The 18,733-nt window shown below is 34.9% G+C and overlaps 1 protein-coding gene across 1 annotated transcript; it reads left to right on the top strand.

Annotated features, from left to right (window-relative positions):
* The first annotated feature begins 9,101 nt into the window (after window positions 1–9,101).
* LOC114288738 (uncharacterized) lies at window positions 9,102–11,400 on the top strand. The gene is made up of 5 exons (XM_082876597.1): window positions 9,102–9,142; window positions 9,273–9,502; window positions 9,857–10,294; window positions 10,770–11,130; window positions 11,280–11,400. Exons 1-5 carry the CDS (start codon window positions 9,102–9,104, stop codon window positions 11,398–11,400), a joined length of 1,191 nt encoding a protein of 396 aa, XP_082732723.1.
* Window positions 11,401–18,733: the final 7,333 nt, after the last annotated feature.

Below are 18,733 nucleotides of genomic sequence, written 5' to 3'. Positions count from 1 at the left end.
AAGAAAATTAAACAAAACACAGAAGCATGAGTGAGAAAAAAATATTCATTAACTCAACCATGAAGAAAATAGACGAATAAATTAATGAAGCTAATTCTATTCTGCAACTTGACATAGTTACCAACCAATTAGATGATATTCCATACTCAACGGAGATCAATGGTCCTTGCTTTTAAAGAGCACACATAAATTTAATTGGATTTATTAAGCAATTTTCACTCTGCTAAGATGTAATGAAAGGATGAAGTTACTAAATTTACACTAAATTACACTGACATCAACTGAAAGAGTCCATAATTACCTGTCTCAGTGAAGAGATTGCTTTTCTCCTTCAAGAAAGTAGCACGATTAGAGCCTTCCAACAATGTCTACTCTATTAGGACTTCCAAAATCATATATGGTCATAGTTGAGTTGGAGAGTTGACAAGAAATTAAAAACTTTACAATGATTAAAACCAATTTCACCATCTAAAATAGGTAAATAATTGCAAGCTCCAGCACCATAACGCAGTTACTTGAATTGAACAACATACCTCACTGGGTTCATCTCATAACCTTCGCAAATAAAAATTGGACTGAGAGACTAACACTCTTCAGTAGATCTTTTAGCATTTTGTAATGCTCAATTATTTTTTCATTGGTAGGATATATGATGAATCTGCTATACTATTAAAGGAAGCATGAAAACTATAAATTTGTCTTAAGTTAAGAAATTTTTCCACACAAGAAGTTCAGCTCTATTGAAATTGAAAGCTCTTAGCACCTCCTCTCCAGCTGAAGCTTGGAAGATAGCATCAGGCACTGTTGTTGGAAAAAAATGATGCCCTAACTACCTAAATCCTCTTCCAGAGGAGCTCCTACCTGAAAAAGAGTGGCGAAGAATTTCCAAACAAATGATTAGAACCAAGAACATTAATACCATAAGCTTAAATTTAACACCAGAAATTTTTGATAACCTGTTTCTCTGAGCTTAATAACTTATACCAGGTCCCGTCTTCTTTTTTACCCAACTCACAATAGCATCCCTACAAAAGATGAGTAATAAGACAATAAGACAACAATATTGTTCCATATTGTTCCAACCACCTACATGAAGACAAATTGATCCAAATGAAGCCAAATTTTGAATTCCAAGGAACAAAAGTAAAAACCAAAAATCTTCCACTGCAGAGAAAATATATGATCTACCACCACAAATTACCACAAGTATAGCATACCAATATGTAACAGAATTCAAAACCAACTAAATAAAATTTACGGGCCATGTCACGACCCAAACTCGCCCCTATGGGTTTAGCACCGTAATCGGCCAATAATCTGAGATTACCGAAGGCTTGCTTAACAGTAATAACAATAATACAAAGTACAGGGGCTGGCGGAAGCCAAAACAGTAATAAAAGATGTCCAATGAGCTGTGACAGTCTGTATGCAAAAAGACTTTTAAAACATATACACATTCAAAGTATAACAGTATGTACATACATCATATACAGATAATCAGGTTAGGGACCAAATCCCTACCATAACAGTATAGTACAGGTACACATATCATTCAGTCTATACAGTGTTACAAAACCAGATACAAAGGGGGAAAACTAAAACACCACAAAAAGCCTTAGCTTGAAGGACTTGGAACCTCGCAGTGAGGCATGTTGGTTGGCTTGACAAAAAGGGAGTTTGAACCCCACGCCCCTAGCTCCGATCCGGTGCCTGTACACCTACATATATATGTGAGCAGTGAGCTAAAGCTCAGTGAATAACATATGTGTAAAGAGGTTAAGAATGAATGTCCTTTCAGTATTGAAAACAATCATTTATCAATATATCAGTCATTCAGTTTGTGGCTCATAATTCATGCCATACAGTAATTCAGAAACTATAATAGTCATATGTGGTACACCCAATAGCAAAACAGTACAGTATGTCTTAACAGATCGAACAGTCAATGATGGCCATCATATCAGTAAACAGTAGTGGTTCCAAACATGAGAACCGACAGAGATCTCTGTAACAGTAGCAGTAACAGTTCAGTAACAGTATATTGCTATGGATGCCACGAATACAATTCACAAATAGGACAAATATTCAGTCAGTAAACAGTGTCATTTCATAAAGCAGTATAGTCATTTGTTCAGAAAATAATCTCAATTGAACATAGCTTTACAACATTGTTACTCACAGAGTTCTGGGCTACAGATAAGCTAGTACGCGTCCTCGGATGCCAACTCTACACAGTTACAGAATAAACACACACTAAGCTACACAGTTGGGAATATAATAACTTAATCCCTAATTTGCCTCGGTGTGGTTCTACATCAACATCCTTATTAAGATGCCTTAAACTAGGCCTAGGAATGCTTAGGATGGAATGAGGATGCAAAGATGCACTTTAAAACACTTTTCAGAATTTTCAGAAAACAGAGGTCCCGCTCGAGCGTGGGTTTCCCCGCTCGAGCGGACATTCAAACAAAAGTCTCCGCTCGAGCATAAACTTTCCCGCTCGAGCGGACTACAAAAGTATTGGATGTGTGAAAATCACGCTCGATGGGCGCTCGATACCCGCTCGAGCGTGTGACACAAGTCCTCGCTCGAGCGTGCAAAACCCCGCTCAAGCGGACTGTAAACACAACAAAAGTGCTGGATACACGAATTTCCCGCTCGAACGCCACTTACCCCGCTCGAGCGGGAGTCCAAAATTTGAAATTTCCAGATTTGAACCTCAAGCTCAAAACTCAATTCTAATGCATCAAATTCAATCCTTTTGGCCTAATTTTCTGGAAAACACTTTAAAACTCATAAAATAACATGATTCAAAGCTCAATTTGTAAAATCAAGACCCAAAGGTGAGTCAATTAAACCCAATTTCAAACCAAACTTCAAGAACATACTTCAAATGTAACATGCATGTGTTCAATCAAATTCAAAGCTTCAATTACTTGCTCAAATGAGCTCAATTACCTCAAAAACAAGATGAATTCATGGACTAAGCTCAAGATATGAACATACATGTGGAATTTCATGAAGAACAACCTCAAAATGCAAGACCATGCACATGCATGCATGGATTAAGCTCCAATTCAACATTATTAGACTAACTCAAGACTCAATTCATCCATAAATCAAGAACCATGAAAGAACTAACTTGAATACATTAATGAGAGGTTGAATATCCTACCTTGGGTTCTCAATTACAAGTCTAGAAGCTCAATTTGCCAATTATCTTCCAAAATCCCTAAGCCTCCAAGCAAATCAAGATGAAACCAAGTTTTCTCTTAGCTCTCTCTCTTTAGTCGGTTTGGTGCAAGCAAATGAACTGAAGAAATGATGTATCTAATGTATAATTCAAGCCTCAAAATATGATATAAAGTGGGCCACTAAGTGGCAAAGTTGTAAATAAGGCCAACTCTTGTAATGTAGCTTATTTAATCTAATTTAATCATACTAAATCACATTTCAATTAAATATACCATAAAATCATAAAAATCTTAATTAGCACAAAACATCAATCAATTTCAGATTCGGCCGCCGATAAGGCCTTCAATTTGCAGTTTAAAGCATAAAACATGAACAGATAATTTAACAGTCAAATAGATAGAAATGCATTTAAACTAACACACTCAATCAAACAATTAGTTCAGATTTTCAGTCAATCAGTCAGTTAACATGCTTAATCATAGATTACCACTAATCAGTGGTGTTATCAGTAAACGAGAGTGAGGGTTGTCACAGGCCAACAAACTCTAGATCAAGGAGAGATGGGCAGGTTGACAAAGCTGCACAAAGTGTTGCATTATCCATTCTTTCAATATTGTAAAGGTGCAACCTCCTCAAAAGAACCCTTCAAATTCCAAGACAAAGAAACAAAGTCAATATAATATATATATATATATATATATATATTATATGGCGAGAATTTTCCTAGGCATGGGCACATGCACTAATAAGGAATTTTAGATAAGCCCAAAAAAGCCCCATCGTGCTTAGGACAAATTTATAGTATATATATATCATCCAACCCCTTGTATTGACAAACCAAAAATATACCAATGATAATATACAAGAAAATTTCCTTAGAACAATACCCAGGAGGATCGATGTCCCCACTCAAAGAGCCCAAACAGGACCTAGTGAGAATACATGACGTTGTTTGAATTGCTGAATTCTAGGGTCTGCAGTTTAATGTTTCAATTAATTACTTCAATCAATCATCTACGAATAAAAAAAGCAACTAAATTAGGAAATATATTGTTATTGGTCCCAGCAAAATATAACTATTGATATTGGAGAAGCACTAAAATCAAACTTGTCTTATTTAATTCTAAAATAAGACTAAAATATCAAATATTACCGTGAACATTCATTTTTATTCCTTATCTCTTCTATATGTCTATATATCTATATAAACCCTATCACTTATAAATCATTATCCATAATATACTATATCATCTTTCATTTTTATTAGTATTGTCATTTTTAAAGTTGTAAAATTAATACAGAAGGTGTTTAGTATAAAATTTAGAGAGACACACCCATTTTCCCTAACAGAACGCCTAAAAATAGCCCTTGCTTCTCCAGGTTTTCCCTCATTCCTTTTGTCCATGTCTCGGGCTTGACAAAACACAACATGATGGATGGAAGAAGCAGAAACACTTAAAACACAACAATTAGTGCAAATATGTACCAACCTTCCATTTAAATCTATCATCTAACACGCTCCTTTGAGCTTCTGTCAGCTTTCCAACATATCTCCATATGTCATCACCTAAGAAAAAATTGAATCAGACAGCCTAAGCAACTGACACTAAAGAATACAATAAACATTCTAAGAAAACTACTAAATAAATAATTTTCCGTAAGCATTGGCATTTCTTCCCAAAGTTAAAATTAATGGAAAAAAGATTAAAACAAACACAAGACCTAGAAGCAATCAATTAAAAATTAAGCAGGATTTAAAACTTCAAGCCCTTGTGTATTCCGAGAAACCAAACACCAAATAAAGTATACAGCTTGATAAGAGCAGAACTCACTAAAGATCTTATAACCTGTAGCTAGAGTATTTAAAGCAACCTTCCGAATTTCACCATCTCGTTTCTGCTGTTAGGCTTGCAACAAGCTGCAAGGATTTCAACTGTCCCACAATCTGTAGGCAAATTATAGAAGAATCAGTACCTTTCAAAGAAGAAAAAAGATCAAATAGCATTCCATATTTTACCTATGCTCCATGGTTATCAATTAAGAATCCAACAAGATCCACACACACAATCCGGGTTCGATTGTTTCTAGAACGCAAACCCTCCAAGACATAAGGAAAAGTTTTTGCTGCTGAAAATGCATGAATGATTTGTTTAATCAATTTTCGCATTTTTTCTCGTACTTACTCAATGTTATGTCCAGACTGCAATAAACGAAGAAGGCAAAAATTCAAAAATATGTTTGAAAATCCTGATGTCATGATAACCAAACTAAGAAAATTCAAACACAAGTAATGGTGGTAGTTAAAAATTAGCATTAAACAAATAAAAATGAAAGCATCTCAACACGGGGAAAACTTTGGGCCAAGTTCTAACCTCCAAACATAGCCTGGCAAATCCAAACCAAAAAAAAAAAGGAAGAGGCAAACAGATCCATAACAATTTATATAGGGCCTAACCCAGAAACAACATACTGATACTAAAGAAAAGGTCAATCTATGTTATAAACACTGCAATATCTCTCTCCCCAAAAAATATATATATAGAAAAAAATGGAAAGAAAGAAAGCAAAAAAACAGAACAGATTGAATTCTGACAAAGCTAGAATTAGGTAGGCCATTCACATATTTAGAGTAAATCCAAATCACCACAAATGTGTAACACAAAAAAGCACCTTATGCAGCATCTCAATTCCATCAATTTGCTTCTTGAAGTCTGTGCTTAGAAGCCTTCTATGCAAATCCTCTCTGAAATACTTCATAAGATCATTTTGTGGCATAGAAACAATCAAGGAACCTGCCAAATTCAGAGAGATCCAACAGCAAAGCAAGAAACCATCCGCTGAATGCTCAAAAGCACATACCTCAAGATCTTGTATTTGAGTGAGAGAAATAGAGAGTAACTAACCTCTGATCGAAGAAGACGAAGAGTTCCAAATCCACGGAGATAAATCACGGAGCTATGCTCAAAAATCAAACTTCGAAATCGCAATCCGAGATGAATCACCGAATTGAAGAAAAATCGAAGAAGAATCACTGAACTGAAGAAGAATCGAGAGAGATTTAAGTGAGAGAAAGAGGGAGGAACTAACCTCTGATTGAAGAAGACGAAGAGTTCCAAATCCACGGAGATGAATCACTGATCTATGCTCAAAACCAAACTTCGAAATCGCAATTCCGAGATGAATCACCGAACTGAAGAAGAATTGAAGAAGAATCACTGAACCGAAGAAGAATCGAGAGAGAGAGAGAGAGCAAAGAGTGAGTGAGTGAGAAGGAGACGGCGGTGCTCAAAATAGGGTTTTCAAAATATAAGTTTAAAGAGATAGAAGAGGGTGTGAAGAGAGACAGGGAAGAGGGTGTGAAGAGAGACAGGGTTTGGAGGCGCTTTTTAAACGTCTTCTATTTACAAAACGGTACCGTTTTACCTAACAACAAAGGCGACGTTTAAAAAACGCCGTTAATTATAAAAAAAAAGTGACGTTTAATAAAACGTCGTTAATTAAACGCCGTTAAATCCTCATTTTCCTGTAGTGTAAAATAGTCAAAAAAGTCAAAAAACTAAAAAGCCAACCTACTTCTCAAACGAAGGTTAAGCATATCTTTCGGAAAGTCAATTAGCTTGTTTGGTTTGGATTTTCAGGATTCACTTTTTAAAAAATTTAAATTTTTTATTTTCCATGTTTTTTTATTTAATTTTTACTGCATTTTTTTAATATTTTAAGCAATTTTTAAAGTTTTTGGATACACCTAATATATATACACATAAAAGTATAATATTTGTGAAAAAATTATAAAAAATTCACTAAATATTAAAAATATAAAAAATGCGAGAATTTAGAATGTTTTTTATATTCTTATGTATTTATTAATTTTTTAAAATATTTTTTTACAAATATTTTTTTAGATATTTCTAAATAAGGTGCATCTAAAAAAGTTTAATAAAAAAATAATTAAAATTTTAAAAATATTCACTAAAAATAAAAAAAAATACAAAAAATAAAAAACTTGATTTTGAAAATTTTAAATTTAAAAAATTAAAACCAAATACACTGAATAGTGGTACAGATTTGCTTGCAAACTTAGGAGAGGAGCTACATTTGAATTTTTTTTTATCAATCCCTCTCCTTCTGTTTGTAATCAATTAATTATGTAGTATTTTGAGAAGTTGGCAAAAAATTAATTTTTTAACTTTTTTAATCTATTTTATCTTTTTAATAAAAAATAATATAACCTAAAGTAAATAAAAAATAAAAAATTAACTTTTTATTTGATTGCGAGAGCATCCCATCTGATGATGCTAAGGGTATGTAGGGTTGGTTTGGAAAGTGGGTTGGTTTTTTGATTTTTTGATTTTTTAAACTATTTTAGCATTGGCTAAAAAGTTTGGTTTGGGAAGGGCTTTTTGACTTTTTGGCTTTTTTGACTTTTTTTGTGAGAAAAGAGTGTAATGATTATGGGTTGGATGTGATGTTTTGTTTGTTGCGACTAAAATAACTTATTTTGTCTTTTGTGACTATTTTAGCCACAAATCATCTTCCCAAACGGACCATACGGTAGAATGTTGTGGCTAAAATAGCTACTTGTTTATCATTTTATATACCGTGATCAAAATGATGTGATGTTGTATTTTTTTATTTATTAATTAACATTTAATAAAAATGAGATTAGAGTTTAATGTAGTAGAATGGGGGTGGTTGGTCTATGCTCTTGGGTCTGCTGGTTTTGTATGGATTTATATATTTTTCCCCATTAAAAAAAAAATTTAGTGTGGCAGTAGAGTAAGAAGTTGACTTCCTTTTTAAATTTTTCAAAAAGGAAAATTTTATATGGTGTGTACCAACTTATGTTATTTATAAATTTATTTATTACAAATGATATAATTTAATATTACAAGAATTATAATTAAAAAAATTAAATTATAATTAAACATCATATGAGGTATAATAAAGAATTCTTGATTCATAATTAAAATAATATCATAACTAATATTACAATATATCATAATTAACATCACCACAACGAAAGGTCATCATACATAAAGATAATAATAACAAAAAGTACATATGATACACATTTTAAAAAAATATGAGATTTTTAGTGATAAATCCATTTTAGAGTTGTTATACCCATTAGGTTCACAGAGGATTATTATAACCTGATTAGTCCCATATACTTTTCTTTTTATTCCATGAGGTCCATTTTACTAATTTTATATTTTTAACTGGACTATTATGTCTTTATATATATATATATATATACATACACATACCACGTTGCCTTTTTTTTCGTTTATTCTATTTCGGTAGTTTCTATTTTCACGCTTTTGATTATCATTCTAATTCAGATTGATACGTTTCTATTTTGCATGCTTGTTTCAAGGCTTTGATGTGCTAGGGTTTCATTGTTGCTGTTGTAGTATGGTTCGATGATTTTCGAGTGAAGACGACAGATTGGATGATGTTCGGTTGTGACATTTTCTGGAGTATAACTAGTTGAAATCAATTGTTTTCGAGTTATAGGACGAGTGTAGGATTGCATGATTAAGGTTAGTATCATTTTGGTTATGAATACATGTTCAGTTTATGTTTTGATTTATATGATGGATGAGATGCTCTGTTTTTTGATTGATATGGATCAGATGCTCTGTTTGTTCAATTATATGCATTTTACGTAGTCCTATGGAAGGGAGGTTATTTAGATTATGTGAACAATGTGGATGTTCTTATTTTACTTTGATGTTTGCTTAATGAGGCTCTGTGTGGGCGAGAAAATTCAGAGTATATGCAACAATATGAATGTTCACATCTTGTTAATATGAAGTTATGGAGGGTTGCTTGCATGTTGTGTACTGTCACCTTATTGTGGTGGTGTGATTTTGATATTATAAAATGTTTTATGTTGTGTAAAGATGGTGGTGATAGTTTTCATTATAGATTTAGCACTTGAACTGTACACATAGGTATTTAATTTTGCACAATGTAAATTTTCATATCATTTAGATTATTGTTGACTGTTGTATTATTGTGTTTTTACAAGAGATAGATACCTTTATGATATTGGTGTGCACATATGGTTGCAGTATAACTGTAATAAATGTTGCCCGCACATTGTGTTATTCGCGTTTGGTGGAGTGTTTATGTGAAAAATGGGATAAGTTGTCTGCTGGTTCTATTTCATTGTTCTGTTGGCTACCTAGGATTAACAGGTGTGATTTGGACAATGAGGAAGAATTTCAGAACATGTTATTGCTTGCTAAATCAATGGAGGTACAACATGTAGAAGTTGTCGTTGAGTTGAAAAGTGATATTGGTCAGTCAAGTAGCTCTAGGTAGCGTGTGGGTGGTGAGGATGAAATTGATGCACTACGTAGATTTTGCCACCATAAGGAGAAGGTGTTGTTGTCATCCCCTTGGGCAAATGGTATTACGCATGCGGGATAACAATTTGTTGGAGGTACACAAGAATTTCGTGATGTTTTATGTAAGTATGCCATCCAATGTGGGTTTCAGTTTACATATGTCAAGAACGAGACAACAAGGGTTACTGCGGTGTGTGCAATGCGCAAGGAGAGAGGCTGCTTGTGGGCTATACATTGTAGAGGACAATGAGCAAATAGTTTTTTCTACATCAAGAGGTTCAGTGATGTACATAGTTGTGGTGCAGATGTCCAAACATCGAAGAATTCGAGAGTTAGTTCTAATTTGGTGTTGAGTACTATATCTGAAATTGTGAGGGACAAGCCGTTGACTCGACCGTGTGAGGTGGTGACTATTTTGAAGAAGGATTATGGGCTAGATATGAGTTACCACGTGGTATGGTTGGGCGTAGAGAAAGCAAAGGCTATTATTCTTGGAGATCACTTATTATCGTTTGACCAGCTGTGGTGGTATTCGGATGCTGTGATGCGTTACAATTCGGGGAGTTATGTCAATATTGACTATGATTCGAGTAGTCAACAGTTTTGTTGTTTCTTTGTATCATTCACTGCATGTATTTCTAGGTTCAATTCTTGTCGACCTTTCTTATTCCTGGATGGAACATTCCTCAAAGGAAAGTACAAAGGTCAGCTACTTGCGGCAACGGCGAAAGATGGAAACAATGGTTAATATTTTTTGGAGCTGTCTATTTATGTAAATATTCACATTGAGTGGCATAGTGTGGACATATGATAGATGATTACACATTGCGTTCCATATTTACACTGGTGTCAATGTTTACATCAATACACATTGATGTGAACAACAACATAATATGACTAATTGAGAAATTAACAGTAATGTGAACATTCACATTATTATACATTGATGTGAATGTTTACACCAGTGTCTACTAATGTGAGTTTATCCATTAATAAACAATAATGTGAATGTTCACATCATTGATGTTTACGAAATCAAATCCAAAAACAACAATAGTAATAGGGCAATGTAAATATAAACATTCACATGACCTGTTTCCTTTATAGTGTGTTTTTAAACTACTTGTGTTACTATTCACATTGGAATATTGTGAACAATTGTTTAATGGTGTTGCATTGTATGTTTATTTCCTGTTGCATTTGCGATTGTTGATTCAGAGACCATAGCCAATTGGTTGTGGTTCTTGCACAAACTTGGCAAGGTTGTTGATGGTAAGCGTCAAATTACTTTTATTTCGGACTGTAATCTTGGTCTATTAGAAGTGATGCCGAAGGTGTTCCCATTTGTTCACCATGGTTATTGCTTACAACACTTGAAGAACAACTTAAGAGACCGGATGAAGGGAATTGATAATGGATTTAGGGATCACCTCGTTAGTAGTTTGGGTGACTGTGCTTACGAGCCAACTGTGGTAGAGTTTCATGAAAAGTTTAAGAAATTAAAAGCGGAGGGTAAGCAACGAGTGCATAATTTTTTCAAGGACTTGGCACCTGAACACTGGGCAAATTCATACTTCAGGTAATAGTAGTTTTTAATGTATTATATTTGTCAAGTTTAGAATGGTAACGATGTGAATTTTTAGTTATGTTTTGTGGCGATTTGAAATTTCATATTCAGTTTCAAAGAAATTAAATTCAGTATTGTACAATGTTTGTGATGTTATGTAGGGACATGCGTTATGGGAAGATGACATCCAATGCGGCAGAATCATTTAATAATTGGATTAAAGAAGCTCGCAATCTTCCTATCACTCAAATGATGGACACAATTCGTACTCAGTTGATGTGACAAATGTCTGCACGGCGTGACCAAGCAAATAAGTGGAATGAGCTTATTTGTCTTACATTCGAAACAATGCTTCTTAATTCGTTCAACGACAGCAGGTCTTGGCAAGTTAACAAAGCCAATGAGGATGTGTTTGAAGTTTATTCGATACCATTTGTTACAATTGATATTGCAAGGCATACGTGCTCTTGCTTCAAATGGCAAATCAATGGATTCCCATGTGACCATGTTGTTATTGCTATTCAGAAGAGTGGCTACAATCTCAATGATTGTGTGCAACATTACTTTCATGTAGAGACATATCGTGCAGCCTATTTGGGTGCCATTATCTCTATACCATGGTGGAAAAGCCGCCTTTTGATCCCACGGACTTCACTATATACCCACCAATTGTAAAAAGACCACCCGGAAGGCCGAAAAAGAATAAAATCCCATCAAGGGGTGAGAAACTGAAGTAAATAAGATGCGAGAGATGTGATAGGTTGGGAAATCACAATCGGAAATCATGCAAGGAGCCGATATAGGGTATACATTTTTTCATTTCAACATTGTATTTTACATAGGATTCTTATATTGATTTTGGAAATAAGATTGTGTTATGTTGGCAAATATTGTGTTGCAATAAGATTACATTGTGTTGGCAAACATAATAATGCATTGGCAAAGCTAATAATGCATAGTATTTGATTTGTGTTTTTTTTTTTTTTTAGGTAGCAAACTGACATTTTTTGTTGGTGTGTTAAGGATGAATACATGATATGAATATTCACACTTGTGTAAGATAATCACATTATGTGAATAATTGCACATGGGTTGAAATTTTTAACATTATTGTGGTGTGAATATTCACATTCTTGTTATCGTTGATAACATCAAAGTAGATGACCTGAACATTTACATCAATGTAACCATTCACATTATCAAATCAGAAGATGTGAATATTCAGTTATGTATTACGAAATGTAATTGTGAGTGTTTGTTGCTAGCAAAAATAAGATGCTCCTGTGTATATTATGATGTATGCATGGGTGTGGTGTGAATATTGACATCGTTGCTGCCATTCACATCATCAAAAGTTATGATGTGAATATTCATATCATTAAATTATTAGCTGTGAATATTGACTTATGTGTTAAGAAATATCATATTCACACCTGTCATATTCTGTTACAATAACACTTTAAGCAATATTCATATCCATGTAGTAAGGCTTTTAAACATAAGAATGTGTATGATCCTTCCGTGATGTGGAAATTCACATTATGTCGTGTGTTAAAAAAAAAAATACAATCTCAATGTGCATGATCAACGTGAAATTGGCCTCAAAATGCATATACATATATTAAATGAAAAATAACAGTACAAGTAGTGATATAGAATTGATTTACAATCAAGTTAGTCTGCTCCAATATGTCAAATCTATTGACACTAAATTGTCTTAAATGTAGATAACAGTTTCGGGTAACAGTGATAGGTGGACACTCCCCACCTATAGGTTTTCACATTGCACTGTCTTTCTGTGATTCAAAAAAAGGTGTACTGATGAGTCTCTTATTTGATACCATTCAGAGTGATTTAGGCTGTCAACAATTTTCTCATAGTATACATGCACCCTCATGATGTAACACACTGCGAGCCCGCAATCCACCCTGAAAATGCAAAGTTGTTGTTGTTAGATTTAGGAATTTAATTATGTATAATGGTTGTAGAAAATGTGTACAAATTGATTTCAGGCTTACGAATCTGATACTTACTGAGGATAGACGTCTACTGATACGATTGGTTGCAATGGAATTTGGCCTGATAATTTGGTCCATAGTGGTGATGATGGTCCGATGTTGCGCACCACAGCCTCGATGTAGTCCCTCTGCTTTGGAGGGAACAATGAAATTTCATATTATGCACAAAGCAACATAGTGCATACGTCCAAGTTCAAATAATACATATCATGACAAGTATTATATGTGTCAACCACTTACCACTATTTGTGCTTTGTTAATATATGGGTCATGTATACTAGGTCTTGGACCAAGTTATAATGCCTCCATAGATTGTCTTTGATGTCGTACACAACAATCGTTCAGTGGAAATTGTGGTGTATTGGAAAGATGAAGTATCTTTGGCCTTGATAGTCATTGATATATACATTAATCAGTTTATTTCTCCTGTGGGGGTTACTCTTGCATGACTTTCTACACACAATGGGCATACAATGATGTACCAAGTATTTATATCAATGTTCACTGTGAATGATGTGAATGTTCACATCTGTTAATTTGTCAAATAGTCCTTGAGAGGGCAATTTTGATGAAAATTGGGCCGAGCTATGGGATGGACATTATGGCCCAAAGTACGAAGGGCTGGGTAAAAAGGCTGTAAAATTACTCCGGCCCAAGAGAGGTAAAAGATTACTCCGGCCCAGAAGAAATGTAAAGTTACTTCGGTTTGGAAGCAATTTGGAGTTAGGCCGGTCTCAGAGTTAGTCCGGTCATAACGTATTATGTTTAGAACGGTCAGAACTTTGCTACTTGGAAGCTCGGTCTAAACACACCATGGGTTGTACAGGAGAGAACCGAGATAAGGAGGAATAAAAGGAAGAACCGAACTAAGGATAGTTCGGCCTACTCTGTGGCTCAGCATAGCCAGTTTTATTTCGGTCATGTTGTAGTTCGGCCATGGTAAAGACCATCTCACTTTGTTTAAGCAGTGAGGGGGGTGTTGAAGGATAAGCATTATCTTTCAGAAGTATGAATCCTAGGAGGACTCTGCATGGAGGAGTAGAAGTCCTACTAGGATTATGCCACACGAATCCTATAAAAGCTCACAAACATCACCTTTGGAGAGGTAACACACAACTTTGTTTTCTGAATACATGGAGCTTTGTCTATTTGTCAGGTTTGCTGACTTAGGAATCGGAGAGGTTTCCGGCACACACCCGCCGGCTAGCTCACGTTTGTGTTTTCAGGTGATAAGGCGACGTCGTACGGAGGAGTGCAGACTTGGTCAACAGGATTATACGAGAAAGGTTATTTCTTTCCCGTACAGTCCTATAATGTATTACAGATGTGAATGTTTACACTTGTTAATTTCTCAAACTTCCCAATACATGAATGTTCACTGTGAATGATGTGAATGTTCACATCTATCAATGTGAATGTTCACACATATCATATTATGTTGTTGTTAACGTTCATATCTATCTAGCATTTAAGTTGACAATATAAGCATATAATGTTGAGATGAACATTCACATCTATGGAACATGGAAATCAAATACTGTTCATGTGAACATTCTCATCAACATCAAACATAAACAAACCAAAAATGTAGTTGTTACCAAATATGTGCTTATAAAGATGAATGTCGAATCCTCCAAAGTTGGGTTAACCAGCCCTTGTAGTTTGAGTAGAATTTCACCATATACATCTATCACCTGCACAAACAGAGGGGTGACAGTACATTATTTCTAGTGTCTTTACAGTGTGTGTGTGTGTGTGTGTGTGTGTGTGTGTGTGTGTTTTGTACACATTTGCGAGTGCCATATGTAGTTGTGTATTGATTCTTCCTTGATGATGTGTATGATGTCAACAAAATACACATTTCTAGTCTTTGAGTCCCCTCGTCACACAAGTAACCTGTACATTGTGATTATAGAAAATGTGAATGTTAACGTTGCACAATTATAAAATGATCTAATCTATTAAGTACATATGCGAAGCTTAACATCATCATAAAAATAAATTCAATCTGAATATGTATGATCACTTACTCATCACTGGCATTCTTGTGCAAATTTTGGACGTTCTGCTTGTTGAGTTTGCTCATGTTGGCCCAAACCTTCAGTTTGTTGGTCAATGTTAACTTCTTGTACTTTGTTGGGTGCTTTTTCTGTGGATGTTTGTCTAAATCTTGTACAATTTGGACTCCATAGGATTGCTCTTCAGCTCCCTCTTTCTCTTTCTTTTGACCAGGCAAGTCGGGGTATTGAAACTCATCCAAGCGGTGCTCTTTCCTTATTTTCTACTTGATGCGCTTTACCCTAGATAATGGGTTGAGAATGTGTTCCAGTGTTGCAATGAGATGCTTCTTAAGGCTGTCATGAGCCTTTTGTGCTTCGACTTGCGTGATAATGTGGATGGACTAATCATCGTAAAGGTCTTGAAGAATTGTTTTTTCACATTCCAGGTTGATGACCAATTTTGTCAACCGCTAAATTTCTATATCTTTCCACTCTATGCAATTCTTGATGTCTATGTCCATATTGGATGGGCCTAATTGGTCGAATAATTTGGCTTTAAGGGTAGCAATCACCTTACCCTCAACTCCCACGATTCTTCTAACTATTTGTATTTTGCTTCCCATTGTCATACGAGACCCCAGGCTTTTTGGTTTTCTTTTATAAGCACATCCACATTGTCCATTTCACTTGGTTGTGCTATGATGATACCTTTCTCAGCATTGGGGTTGTTAAAGTTGATGTTGATGTCATCTTTAACATCAAGCCTCGTTTGGGAACCCTCATTTTTAGCCAAAAAGCTAAAAAGTTACTAAATTAGCCAAAAAGCCAACAACCCATACCAAAAAGTCAAAAATTCTCTTTTCTCTCTACTTTTTGCACATCTTTTCGTAAAAAGTCAAAAATTCATCCAAAACATACTAGTTTTTTTTAGCTCATATTTTAGCCAAATAGCCAAAAAGTTACTAAATTAGCCTGTTCCCAAACGAGGCCTCATTTAGGTCCATTGCATCGCCAGAAATTTCATCGCTGTTGTCACTGCCTTGATTGTCTTTGTTTTCCTTGTCATTGCTTTCATCTTGCTTTGCTGGTGCACTTGACAAAACCTCATGTTTGGGCTCCACATTCAATTTGGTATGATGGTACATTTTTGCTTCCGCCATATACCTGGAGTTGGAAACATTATGTGAGTTACATAGTTCCTTGTCTCACTATGTGAATGGGCACAACATTTTTTGTTGTACTTTTACCTCATTTAAACCAAGCTTCGCCAAAGATATTGACTTCATGTTAGTATGTAAGGCTGTGAGGTCTCACTTCACACACCGCAGAATGGCATTAGGTTTGCGGAGTTGTAAGATGGTTATGTGCTCACACAACCAGTACTGAAACAAATAACAAACATCAGTAATGTGAATGTTCACATAAATAAACACCGATGTAAATGTTTACACCAGTGTCTACTAATGTGTGTTTATCCATTACTGGACAGTAATATGAATGTTCACATCATTAACGTCAACTTTCACACCATTGCCTAGTAATGTGTGTTTCACATTTGTTTTGGTGCTAACATGAGCAAAACACTGGTGTCAATGTTTACATCAATACACATTGATGTGAATAACAACATAATATGACTGATTGAGAAATTAACAGTAATGTGAACATTCACATTATTATACATTGATGTGAATGTTTACACCAGTATCTACTAATGTGAGTTTATCCATTAATGAATAGTAATGTGAATGTTCACATCATTGTTGTCAACTTCCACACCATTGCCTAGTAATGTGTGTTCCACATTTGTTTTGATGCTAACATGAGCAAAACACTGTGTCAATGTTTATATCAGTACACATTGATGTGAATGTTCCTAACATTCCACATTGTCGTGAATATTCACATCAGTGTGTACTTATGCCAACCTTGCCACCAGTGCGTACCGATGTGTATGTCACATTTGTTTTGTTGACAATATGAGTGGACAGATCCCGTGAATGTTCATATTAAGAGGTTGTTTGGGATGTCCTAAATAAATACACTTTTTGACTTATTGGACTAGAAAGTTGAGAAGAAAATATGGTTGTTTAGGATAACTTTTTAATTTTTTTACGAAAAAATGTGTATTAAAAAATTGTATAAATTAGTGTATAGGAGAGGATTGGAATGAAATAGACTGTACGGTGGGATGAATTAAGGGATAGCATGTGAAGATTATAGGCTGGAAGATGATTCCCTACTTTTTGGACATTGAATTGGATGTGCTGTTTGGCCCGTAAGGGCCCACCACGGGTCCCGTTTTGCTAATCAAAACCGTTCAATGTGTAGAACTCGTCGAGTACTATATGTTTGTAAAAAATCATGTTGATCGAATATCGTAACTATTTGATCGGATTAGTTTTTTTTCAACCGTTAACTATAACACCATCCATTTTATAAATTTTAACTGATTTGATCATGTAGTTAGCGATATCCAATCAACGCGATTTTTTACAAGCATATAGTACTTGACGAATTTTACACATCGAACGGTTCAGATTATTAAAACGGGACCCGTGATGGACCCACACAGGCCGAACAACACCATGTTATTTGTGCACCTAAATAAGTGTAATTTTTCCAAAAAGTCAGCTCCGCCTGTGGGGACGTCAGAGTTGTTTGAAAATTAATTTTGTGTAAAATTAATTTTTTAATATTTTTTTTGGTGAATAGTGATAATTTTTAACTTTTTGAGTAACTTTTTAGCTTTTTGGATTTTTTTTGGTATCCCAAACCAGGCCTAAATATAGAATAAGATTTATGAGATTTAACATTAACAACATAACACATCCGGTGACTCGTCCTGATTTTTTTCAATTTTGGCCCACTGACCCCATCAGGGTTGCCCAGATACTCTCAGCCCAGTCATACTCAATCATGTTATCTAATGGGTCTATGTTTGAATAGAATGCCCATCCAATTGTTTTTCCGGACGTGGAAAAGAACAGTTTGACACATGCATACATGCAAACTAATCTTGCAACCTTTTCATTGTCTTGTTTCTTTGTGCCCTTTAATGTTTCGTTCAGAATTTCACGTATTTTTGCTGCACTTAACCGACTGACATCCTTGCACATTTGGTGTATGATGCCGGTCGTTGGTTTTGCACCATAAGAGAGGTCTATTGGCTTGGTACCACAGTCCACCCCAAAAATAAGTGGTACATCACTTCTAAAAATCTGAATGCTTTTGTCCCTGATGTAAAACCTCCCACTGAATGACTTGAATGTCTGCACTATACGTACAATGACATCATCGTATTTCATGCAATGGTTGAGGCCAACTTCATTATTGATCAAACAATCAAATAGGAGCCAAAATGGTGTTTTCCTAAGACATTTCAATTGATCATTTGTAAATTTTATTGCCTTCAATAGTTTCACCAATTCAGTGATATTTGAGCGGTAGTTGACCTTTTTCATGTTCACTTGTTCGGGACTAGCTGTTTGATCGGGTTTGCCTTTGGCACGGGATTCCTCTCTCTTTCTTTTGCCAGCAAATCTACGGGGAAGACTTGTTTATTCAAATACAAACAAATTTAATATTACTGTTCAC

The sequence above is a fragment of the Camellia sinensis genome, chromosome 6 (genome assembly GCF_055761805.1).
Source record: "Camellia sinensis isolate YWXY chromosome 6, ASM5576180v1, whole genome shotgun sequence".
Lineage (NCBI taxonomy): Eukaryota > Viridiplantae > Streptophyta > Magnoliopsida > Ericales > Theaceae > Camellia > Camellia sinensis.
The sequence above is the reverse complement of the archived record's forward strand: the minus strand, read 5'-3'. Positions and strand labels throughout refer to the sequence as shown.